The 12304-nt window shown below is 38.8% G+C and overlaps 2 protein-coding genes across 5 annotated transcripts in view; both read right to left on the bottom strand.

Moving 5' to 3' along the window:
* SYT1 (synaptotagmin 1) overlaps window positions 1–12304 on the bottom strand; it is a 600120-nt gene that overhangs the window by 142520 nt on the left and 445296 nt on the right. The window lies entirely within an intron of this gene.
* Window positions 8692–9213, bottom strand: LOC112634502 (RE1-silencing transcription factor-like). The gene has a single exon (XM_025402037.1). It carries the CDS (start codon window positions 9166–9168, stop codon window positions 8881–8883), a length of 288 nt encoding a protein of 95 aa, XP_025257822.1. The 5' UTR covers window positions 9169–9213; the 3' UTR covers window positions 8692–8880.

Raw genomic sequence — 12304 nt, 5'->3', positions numbered from 1 at the left:
GTTTATGACTTGAGAGGCTATCCAAAAATATGTTCTAAAATAAAAACAAAGTTCCACACTCTCTACCTGTTTTAATATTCTAATCTCACTCTGTTTTTGTTTTTTAACACTGAGATACAATTAAGAGCAGACTATTTCTGATGCTATGTTGGTTTCTGAAAAACATTTTTTTCTCCTGTCTTTAAAACACTAGCAGAACATGAAAATTCAGGGAAGCACCTTGTCGGAATGTTGATTTATTCATGTAGAAATCACAGCTTAAAGTGAAGAGCAGTTGGTTAACTTGTAGCAAAACACAACCTCTGACCACATTCCAGAGTATTTGCAGCTTAGAGAATAAGAGGTTGACTAGAGATAGTTTCAAATTTTCCTTTTTGTCCTCTTCTAGAATTGTATGTGGGGGTCTTTCGCTTCACTCATAAATGTTCCCATCTGTATTCTAGTGCTATCCAGGGTCCAGAAATTTATTCTTGCATGTAACCTAGTTATAGTCCACATGAAAAGAGAAATATTGGTGTAGAAGGCTTTCAGAAGGGATGCCTGAAACAGGGTTCCATTCAAGGATGAACCGGGTCACAGAGGAGAGTGAAAATCACCTGGTGACCATTGAACAGGCCCCGGAGACAAAACTCCTTATTTGAGGAATTTAGAAGGGAGTAAGGATCACCTGGTGACTATCAAACAGGCTCTCTGGCGGCACAACTCCTTATCTGGGAAAATTAGAAGTAATTAGACTTTCCTAATATCTAAAATTGGCCTCTGGTTCCAGGCCTCTTTCAATCTTTCTAAGTAATTAAAATTTCTAAATGTCTCTGTATATAGAAATGGAAATTTAGGAGAATAGCCAGTGCCACAGTTCACATTGCAGTACATTTAGGGAGCCATACATTTCTGGTAGCTTTGTCTTTAAACAGTTTTAAATTTGGGGCAATTCTTCACAGCTCAATATCTTTGTAATGCCATTCCAAAACTCATTTTACAACCCTTGCTGACATTAACACACCAAAATATCTACAAACATAATCATTTATCATGATCTATGTGGTTAACGTAATCCAAATTACCCTTAAGCTCCCGCCTTAAGGTCCTTGAATACCCCTATGGAAAAATCCACAGCAGTGCGCTCAGTCCTCTCACTGAGGTGCACCACTGCACTCTTCTGCGGTGTTCTTTCTTTCTAATACACTTTTCCTTTTCAACCTATGCTGTTGTCGGTAAATTACCAACACGTGAGTTGACCACTTCCTGATGCCAGGGCTCTGACACTTCGCCCGACAGTCACTTCTGACAACACTGCCCTATAAGCATTTTAAAGTTGTAAGTAGATAGCTTGGCTCGAGCTGGGCTTGTGTGCCCTGGGTTCTCCCACTGTGCAATGTCCTGCTCTTTTCCAAGCCAGAAGTCTGCCAGCTCCTGAAGGCCAGGAGCAAGGCGCCCCATTGAGTACTCTGCCATCTCTGGTTTGCAATTTTGCTGTGGCCTGTCCCCGGGGGAAAATAATTGCATATGATTAATGATTTGAGAGACATTTAAAGTAGAGCAAAAAGTAAGAAGAGTGGAGATAAGCCTGGCAGGGTGACAGCCAGTGCCAGAAGTTGTTTTGCGTAAAGTAGGCTGACAGGGAATTCTTCCATCAGCTTTTGAAAAAAGCTTAGGGGTCATTCCACTTTGCCTTCGGACACTTGAAATCTGGGAAGGATAGAAGGAAGTGGTGATAAAGATACTGAGATGTTCACCATCCCCGCAGTGAGAGTGAAAATACTCCTAAACTTTTTAAATGGTTCTGGAAACAATGGATTGTTTCCCCACCATAAAATAGTGAAAGAGAACAGCTACTCGATGTATCTGATTGTTTATTTTAGGAATTCATTTGGCATTGGACAGACCTATGCTTGAAAAATAACTTTTCAACTTCAAACACATAGGTACATAATTTATTTGACATTTTCCAATAACATTTAGCATATGACGAAATGAGGCTCAGAGAGTTGATGTGATTTGGATTCCAAGTTCTATGCTCATTTGATCCATGCCATACTTTCTCCTAAGAGCTAATCACTATGAAGTGAAAAAGTGCTAAGACGCTTTCCTCACTTATAAGAAGCTTATATTCTATCTATTGAGACAATGAAACAGCTAAACAAGCCATCTTTTTGTAACAGCATTGTGTGGCTATGCACCTACACTTAGAGAATAAGCATGTGTGTAATGAGGTGCCAGTTGTATGGTGCAGGATAGAAAATATAGTGCCCAGGTCAAGAATCAAGGTGGTGCTGAGCATCATCAAGGAGGCTAGTGAGACGGTAGGTCTCACAATACATTCCTATATAGACTATTACCTGTGGTCCTGGTCATTTTAGCTTCAAAGAAGTGTGATACATATACCTACCTATGAACCAGCAGTTCAGGAGAAATGAAAGCATATGTTCACAGAAAGCTGTACAAGTACAACAGCTTTATTCCTAACAATCTCAAACTGGAAGTAACCCAAATTGGAAAATGGATAAATCTTGACATATTCACATAATTGAATACCACTTAGCAATAAAAAGGAGTGAAATATTACTGTATGAAGAATCTCAAAAACATCATCTTGAGCTGAAGAAGCCAGACACAAAATAATATGATTCCTTGGTATATAGTTCAGAACAGGCAAGCTGATCTGTGGTAAGGAAAATCAGAACAGAAGTTAGCTCTAGGAGCCAGGGCTAAGACACATTGGAAAGAGGTATGAGGAACTTTCTGGGGTAAGAAATATTCTGTAGCTTGATCGGAGTGATGTTACACTGTGTATAGAGTTGTCAAGACTCATTGAACTGTACACTTAACATCTGTGCATTTTATTGCATGCCAATTTTATCTCAATTTAAAAAGCCATGATGTTGCTAGAAAAAAGGTCCAGAAAAGAGCAACTTGGGGAATCTCTGAGAAGCTACAGTATGAAAACAAGCTGCAAAAAGATTGGTTTTCATGTTTAAAACTTTGTTTTTACATCAGGAGAATTAAGCATAAAACTTCTTATCCCAAGGGAGAGGAGACTAGTAGAAACTGGCTGTGGAATCAGAAAAACTGGCATTTTATTCCTGAGTTCTCAGTGGCTAGCATACGTCCTAGGCCTGGGTTCCTCTTCTCTAAAAAGGGAACCTTAGTACTGCCGTTATATCAACAGAAATAGTAATAAGGAGTGTGATTTTGGAGACAAGTGTTCTGGTTTAAAGAGAGACTAGAATATTTTCAGCAAATATCCCAAAACTTTTGAAACAGCCCCAGGAAAGACATTCCCAGCATACCTGAGGGCTGTTTCACATGGGACCCCAGTCAGCCTGGAACATCACGCTTTGATGTTTGGTATCTCAGTCCCTGAAACTTTTTTAAAAACAGATTTAGGACCGGCTGTGGTAAGTCACAGTTTATGAGGCTGAGGTGGGAGGATTGCTTGAGGCCAGGAGTTTGAGGCCAAACTGGGTAACATAGTAAGATCCTGTCCCTATGAACAAACAAACAAAAAATATTAGCTGGGTATGGTGGTGCCAGCCTGCAGTCTCAGCTACTCAGGAGGCCGAGGTGAAAGGATTGCTTGGATTTGGGAGTTTGAAGCTGCAGTGAGCTATGATTGTGCCACTGTACTCCAGTCTGGGTGACAAAAAGAGACCCTGTCTCAGATAATTTATTTTAATCTTATTTAATTTAAAAATAATAAGGATAATAGAAGATAAGAAATAGCTTATTGAGAAAAATGGTATTTATTCACATACCATAAAATTCACCCATTTAAAGTGTATAGTTTGGTGGATTTTAGTATATTCACTGGATCGTGTAACTGTCATTGCTATCTAATTCTAGAAGATTTTCATCACTCCCAAAAAATCCCATACCCATCATCCCCATTCCCCATTCCCTATCCTATCCCTACCCTTAGGCATGAATCTACTTTCTGTCTGTCTATGGATTTGCCTATTTTGGTTCATTGGTGTTATAGCATGTATCAAGACTTCATTTCTTTTTATGTCTAAGTAATTTCTATTATATGGATATACCACATTTTGTTTATCCATTCATCAGTTGATGAACATTTTGGTTGTTTCTACTTTTTTGGCTGTTACGAAAAATGCTACTACTGTTCTTGCACATTTTTTTTGGTGTGTATACACGAGTTTCCATTTTTCTTAGATAGAACTTAGTAGAATTGTTGGGTAACATGGCAACTTTATTTAACATTTTGAGGAACTGTCAAACTGGTTTCAAAAGTGGCTACATCATTTTACATTCCAGTAGCAATGTATAAGAATTCCCCATTTTTTCACATCTTTGCCAACACTTGTTATTGTCTGTCTTATTTTAGCAGAGCCTGAAACTTTGAGTTCCTTTGTGGGGTATCAGAGCTTAGAGGAGTTAATTGGTGCACAATCACTGAGGTCACACCATGGTAGCACTATCTTCCACACAGATGTGCTGAGTCTTAAACTGGGTTCGTCTTTGTGAAATCTTTTTACATCCCACAGACTCTCGCACATGGGATCTAGGAACAGATATCCACTCTTTTATTAAAACCATGTATGACAATGCCTTCTGAACACTTTGGCTGTCCCAGTGTCCTCAAAAAAGGAAAGATATAAGTCTAGTCATCAGAGAAATGCTTTTCAGCTGGCAAGGAAATAAGAGCTCTGACCAATGTTTTCAATAACAAAACCACTAATATTTTTTGAGAGTTCATCTGGGGCCAAGTATTGTTCTAAGTGCTTTACATTAATTATTTCATTTAGAGTGTGTCACAACTCATGGAGGTGAGTAAATATTTTTTTTTTTTTTTTTGAGACGGAGTCTCGCTGTGCTCCCAGGCTGGAATGCAGTGGCGTGATCTCGGCTCACTGCAAGCTCCGCCTCCCAGGTTCACGCCATTCTCCCGCCTCAGCCTCCCAAGTAGCTGAGACTACAGGCGCCCACCACCACGCCCGGCTAGTTTTTTTTTTTTTGTATTTTTAGTAGAGACGGGGTTTCACCATGTTAGCCAGGATGGTCTCGATCTCCTGAGGAGGTGAGTAAATATTAACCTCATTTTATGAAAGGATTAAGCAACAAGCCAAAGGACACATCAGTAGTAAGCGGAGTCATGGTGATCCACATAGGCTGAGTTATAATCTACCCTGTAGTTCTGTCTCACCATTAATTTTTAATTGACTGAACTTAGTGGGTCGATTTTTTTTTCTTTTTAAAACTGTATTTCAACATAACTATGCTTACAGAAATACACTCATATTGGTTAACAGAATGCAATTTAAGTTTAACTTATCCTACACAACTTGGACCAAAAACTTGGTACATGGTTTTAGATTTTAAAAAAGGATTTGCAATCTGCTTTATTTTTATCTGTTACAAATGTGTAAAAGATCCTCCCTCAAATGCTGCTAAAGAAGGCAGCAAGAACCTTGAGAAATTTACCTTTGGTTTGCCTCAGAAAAATAACCCGTATTGCATTGCGTAAGTTTATAAAACTGGTGCAACAAAACACTGTTGTAATGTTTCAATAGAATTAGAATTAGAAAGTTCAATAACTAATAGGTATGGAAGAGACTGGGAGGGAACCTATGTACACATGTGAAACTGTAAAAACTATCTGATTTAGTTAATATTGCATGTAGATTGTCAATCTACGCAAGCCAAGATTCAGATAATTTCTTCAATCTGAATTAACACTATCTATTCATTTCATCTGCTGGGGTCAACCAGGAAACTGGGAACAGCAGTAAGTTTTTCTGACTTATGCAAAAAAGAAAATTAAGTTTCTTCCTCAGCTTTTCGGTCCAGAAGTGACAGTATACTACAGGCAAGGTATTCCTTCCATTGTAAGCATTCATAGGGTGACATGCAATGAGGTCTATTTGGGTTTTAATTTGTAGCAGCAGTCATATGCAAAACAGTCTCCAAAGTTAATTACACATGACTTTATAAGTGACTCTGAAAAATAAAATGGCCCTTCTTAGAAGACTAGAGCAGAATATCCAGCCATATTTATAAGCCTTATCAAAAAAAAAAAAAAAAGCAGCCCCTTACGAATTACACAATAAAAGAAAAAAGTGGCCCCAAAATAAGAAGCAACTCTGAAGGAAAAAGGAAAAAATATAACTTAAAAAGTCTTAAAAACCAACGTGAATATAGATTCAAAAGATAGGTAAGACATTCATTTTCATAACTACCTAAGATCAGGCTTGTCATGTATTCTAGTGTTTCAAGTTTATCACTAGTTACTACACATCAATTTACAAATAACATGTTCATTTTTTGTTCTTTTATCAAAAGGGAAAATTCTAGCTTAAATTCTATCCAGTGTGGGCGAGTGGGACTAGAAAACAAAAAGATGCAAACAGTTGCATGCAAATATCACATTTTTCAAATGGAAGAACTTCCAACTGGAGCAGAAGTTCATACTGCTAATGTGCTTTTCACTGAAACAATTTCTAATAAGTATGAATACATGGCATTAAGGTTCACAACCTAATACAGGCCTGACAATCAAGTCCTTATTTTCTGGAAGAAGGCCTCAAGTCCAATCAATTTCCAGTAACAATGCTTTTACAAATCGATTTAATAATAAGGGGTTTTAATTTCCTTCGTGTTTTTGTTTTTAGCATTCTAGTCTTAAAGACTAGCTTAGAATTTAGCTCAGTTCCCCAGAAGGCAAATGGTTTTTCTTTTGCAGTATGAAAGAATCCACAAAAAAACCTCTTCCCCAAAATAATTCCTGATAGCCAATCTGTGCTTAAGATGAATCTTTCTCTATACAATGTTAACAGTAACTTAGGTAAAATGTACCCATGAACATTAAAACTAGTTGTTAGAAAGATTTAACTAGCTTTATAATTTAAGTTTTAAAGCATAAATATTTGCAGCTTGATCTTCTGTTGACAGTGATCGTTGGAGCCTAGAATTCAACATTTACAATTTCCATTCATGCACACAAAACACACACCGTTATCACACAACTTACTCCTCATGTCTTAAGAGAAGAATCTTCTGCTTTTTTAAATCTTTGGCCTCCCAGTCAATTCCATGTTTTTCCATATTAAAAGTTTTTCCACAACTTTTAACTCAAACTTTACTCTCAGATTTTTAACAAGTTTTCCACCCACAGATTATTAATGCTTTTCCTAATCTTTCATGTTTTACTGCCAAAATCTGAAGCTGCCCTCAAAGAGATCATCAGATTAAAAAAAAAAAAAAAAGAAAAAAAAAAAAAGAAACATAAAGTGATTATTTCAAAACAGAATATGGGAGGTCAGAATTCAAGGTTTCCTACCGGGATCATATTTTATTTTACTGCAATGAATAACTACTATCAGTAAGAAAAATCCTGTATTGGATTCTTTCATACTCTTTGGTGCCTCGCCAAAGAACCTACAAAAATGTTTTGGAGTACATACCCTTTTTTCACACAAAGTACCCCCACAGGAACACTAGGATAGCTGCAATTCATTTGAGGCCTCACCTGTAGAAAGAGGCTATCACACAGACAGCGAGGACACCCACTAGTTTGTGGAGATCCTTGAGAAAGTATGATTTAAAAAAATATGACCTGTACTTGTTTCCCCAGCCTTTTTCACTGTATAGGAAAGTTGCAGCTGGTCTGCCAGCACTCATACTACCCCTCTTATCCTAGGTTTGCCATGTAATAGCTATGGCTTTGGAATCTCCCAAGTGATATTCTTGGAGGAATAATTATGTCTCCTAATTCCAGGCTTACACTTTCCAAACACATCGCTTACTGTTGTGTATGTGCAGATGATGCATTTGTAGACTCGCTCATTATGCCCAGCTCTGGTGTGGCGTTTCAGGTGTGCAGTATAGGGATCATATCGATTGGTATTGTAGCCACAGCGGTCACAGCGAATGCGGACCTTGGAGAAATCTCCCTCTTCTGCAGTGGAAGAGCCAGATTCCCTGGCTTTTGCTTGCTTCTCCGCTCCTCCTTCCCTTCTTTCTCTTTTCCTTTTTCTTTTCTTTATTTTTTTTTTTTTTGAGACGGAGTCTTGCTCTGTCGCCCAGGCTGGAGTACAGTGGGGTGATCTCGGCTCACTGCAAGCTCCGCCTCCAGGGTTCACGCGCCATTCTCCTGCCTCAGCCTCCCGAGTAGCTGGGACTATAGGTGCCCGCCACCACGACCGGCTAATTTTTTGAATTTTTTTTTTTTTTTTTTTTTTTTTAGTAGAGACGGAGTTTCACCGTGTTAACCAGGATGGTCTCGATCTCCTGACCTCGTGATCCACCCACCTCGGCCTCCCAAAGTGCTGGGATTACAGGCGTGAGCCACCGAACCTTTTTTTTTTTTTTTTTTTTGACGGAGTTTCGCTCTTGGGTAAGCTGGAGTGCAATGACGTGATCTTGGTTCACTGCACGCAACCTCAGCCTCCCGGGTTCAAGCGATTCTCCTGCTTCAGCCTCCCGAGTAGCTGGGATTACAGGCATGCGCCACCACACCGGACTAATTTTGTATTTTTAGTGGAGACGGGGTTTCTTTTTGTAGGTCAGGCTGGTCTCGAACTCCCCACCTCAGGTGATTCTCCCGCCTCGGCCTCCCAAAGCACTCAGGTTACAGGCGTGAGCCACCGCATCCGGCCTCTCCGCTCTTCCACAAAACATTTCTTGGCACTGTGAACTCTGAGGCGATGCACAAACCGTTCTTCAGATTCTGCTCCATAGTGGCATGACTTACAGCAAAAGGATTTGGTCTTCAAGTTCTTGCCTTTGTCCTCTGTTCCAGGTGTTTCAGGAGGAAGATCTTTATTTGAGCTGTAACTCTCTGGAGCAGCTGATGCCTCAAATACAGGCTGAAGTTCTGCAACGCTGAGTTCCAAACGTCTCAGCCCATGAGGTTCACCTTTTATTTCAGCACTCTTCAAGTCCCCCTCCTTCTTCACTATCTGAAAAGTTGTTATCCTCAACAGGCATCAATTTTGCCATCTGTCTTTCTTCACGGACCGGGTAATCACAGCAGCTGCCATTTACTTTCCCAGTGAAGGCCACATTTGCCAGCATGACAGGCTGAGGTGCGGCCAGTTCAGCTTTAGAGAGATCATGCAAGTCATACATGCCGTTAGGCAAGGCCATTCCAATGTTGCCATTGCCGGTAAACAGCCCTTCTCCAGAAGACTCCCCCATCACCTGGGTGGCCATAACTGGAATCACGCAGGCTGCGTTTGGGCTTCTCCAGCTGCCCCCGAGTCCCTCCGACCACCCCCGGGCTCGCCCAACACCCAGGGCCAGGTGCCCTGGAAGTTTGCAAACTTCACTCCCCCCCCTAATTTTGTGCCTGAAATTAGCACAATACCTGGATTGTAAAAGAGGCTTAATATATGATGAATCAATGAAAGAATGAATAAATAAAATTAATTTGCAGTATTTAAAAGTTCTTGTTCATAATTGGCAATAATTTAATCACGTTTAAAGCAAGTAAGTTTGTGTCTGTGTATGCTTCCTCTGTCGAATTCTTTATTTAAGCTCTTGTTTTTCAGCGAGTCCTCATTCTCCTCCCTTATTCTGTAGTACAACTAGTACAACTCAATCACTGACATTTCATCTAATTGCAGAGTAACAGATTGTAATGGATTAAAGATTTTACAGCACAAACATTTGGCCTGCTCAAAGGTAGGTAGGAGTAAGACAGAAGGTAAAAACATCTCATTTGAAGATTCACAAACAAGATAAAAAAATTGCTCCCAAGCATGTGATGAACTCAAGAGAAAAGATTACATTTTAAAAGGTTTAAATCCATGGAAGACAGAACAAAGCATTCTCCTGCGTTGCTCACATTGCTTCCCACTCAAAACCCTCTTCATTATTTCAATAATATGAAAAAGCAGATGTAAACAAGACTGCTCTTGTCTACATCATTGTTCTCATTCTCTTTTTGTTTTATATTTGTTCCCACTTCAATACCCACTCCTCACTTTCTGCTCTGCCAGCCTATATACACGAAATCCAGGCTCCCAAAACCACTTTGCTCTGCTTTATTTAAAATTCAACTGAAAACTCTCAGTCCTTTTATTCTTTGGATAAAAAGAAAACCTAATACTTACATTGATTTATATTCAAACAATTATATTTTCTTGGTACTACTTGTATCAGAATTTATATCTCCTAATGAGAATTTTCCCCATAGCAAATCATTTGAGAGGCCAGGTAATGATGTTAATGCTCAAAGCATTTAGGACAGAGTCAGAATATAAACCTCATAAGAATGTCCATCTCATTACTTTCCCATAGTAATTACAACTGTTTTACCCAATTCGATCATCAACTAATAGCCTGTATTTGACCCTCCATAGTTATGGCCATTTCAATGAAATTTACTTTTTCAAGACAAAGACAAATCATTATTGAGAACAGATAATGTATTATACACTGAGAAAGATATTTGGAGAGAGGGATTGGAATTAAAAAATATTTTGGGATACCACAGTGCAACTGGAATAACTGTATCTTTCAAAGATGACTCTCTCAAAGGTGATAGAACATTAGAAGGCATGTTTGTTAAATTCTAATTTGTTCAACCAATCTACTTGAAAATATTTAAGCACCTTGGATGTTGCAGTCACAGTGCAATGTGCTGGGCATAAGTACATAAACAAAACATACAATATCGTTGCCCTCTCTTAGTGGCAATATGGCAGTGTAGAGAGAAAATGGGTTTGGGAGCCAGACAGACCTGAAAAGACCAAGAGAGACTCTTTACAGAAGGTGGTGTGGGCTGGGTCCTGTGGCTCATGCGTGTAATCCCAGCACTTTGGGAGGCTGAGGCAGGTGGGTCACTTGAGGTCATGAGTTTGAGACCAGCCTGGCCAACATGATGAAACCTCATTTCTAAACTAAAAACACAAAAAATAGCTGGGCATGGTGGCAGGCACCTGTAATCCCAGCTTCTTGGGAGGCTGACGCAGGAGAGTCGCTTGAACCCAGGAGGCAGGGGTTGCAGTGAGCTGAGATCACACCACTGCACTCTAGCCTGGGCGATAGAGTGAGACTCAATCTCAAAAAATGGAAAGTGTAGACTTTTAGACCTGTGGTTAAATTGTAGTTATGGCATTGCCTGTGTAAACTTGGACACATTACTTAAACTTTCCTGGGTCTCAGTTCCCTTCCTTCCGTATTTTGTAAAACAGATTTGATAATGCCAATTTTGAAGAATGTTATGATTTTTTTTTTTTTTGTCAGCATGCAGTAGACTCTCAGTAAATGGTAGCTATTATTTGTGTTTATAGCATAGGTAGAGAAGTTGATATAAGCTTTAATGAAGATGAACTTTGGAAGCTAGAGAGCCAGGCTGTCAGCCCAGACCTTTGGGTGGTTATCACTGTGACAAGGAAGGCAGGTGCAGTAGGCTCAAGTATGACAATGGGAGGGAGAACAATGGAAGGCAGCCAAAGTGCATTTTGAAAGTGTCCAGGGTCTCTCCTCACTTTAATTGTTGCTTCAAATTAGAGTCTAATTTATATTACTTTTCTAGGGAATTTAAAATAAAAAATATTGGATTTTTGTTTAGAAACTCTGAAGTGAGAATTTGGATTTCTTTTACCTGTGTCTGAAAAGTCTTTTTAATCAGAAAGGCAAGCAAATTACAGTCCTACATACTAGAGAGATATTCCAAGTTATTTGCTTTTTCCTATCATGTTCTTGGAAACCACATCATGAAGTGGATAACATTTATTATGCATAAGAATACAATTACAACTGGTGACAGAAATTCTAACCAAAGACTCAAACTCAAACCACAGCTATGGCCCAAGATACCATAAAAAATAAAACACATTTATACCTCTGTAGCAGTTTAAAGAGAAATCAATATGTTCCAAGTCTCATGACATGGACACATAGATACTAGGTACACTAACATATATTATAGTTTTAATATACTATAAAATAATTCAATACTACTAAACAATATCTACTATATTATAAAATTGATTAACAACAAATATTCTAGGCATGATAAACTTAGATTTTGTTCCCATTCTTTGAGTTCTCCCTAGAACTAATTCTTTCGCATTTTCCTCTGGATCAATTTCCATGATGTAGGCAGAGACTTACACCATAGCTTTAAGTCTTAAATTTAAACAAAAGTTAAATTAAGGTAATCTATGAACTCCATGTGCATTATGGAAACAGGATGAAAAAAGAGGGTTACAGAGAGGGAGACACTGAATAAGCCTTTAATAAACAAAAGTTATTGAGACAAAATCTATTATTTTCAAAACCAGAATCAAAAACAGTAACAAGGTTGATTTTGCTAAGCATCTGTACTGCCTCTGTCTTT

The sequence above is a fragment of the Theropithecus gelada genome, chromosome 11, assembly GCF_003255815.1.
Source record: "Theropithecus gelada isolate Dixy chromosome 11, Tgel_1.0, whole genome shotgun sequence".
Classification (NCBI taxonomy): domain Eukaryota; kingdom Metazoa; phylum Chordata; class Mammalia; order Primates; family Cercopithecidae; genus Theropithecus; species Theropithecus gelada.
The sequence above is the reverse complement of the archived record's forward strand: the minus strand, read 5'-3'. Positions and strand labels throughout refer to the sequence as shown.

What these genes read in the sequence shown, in the direction of transcription:
- LOC112634502 (XM_025402037.1), bottom strand. Translation starts at nt 9,168, where the DNA reads ATGGCCACCCAGGTGATGGGGGAGTCTTCTGGAGAAGGGCTGTTTACC.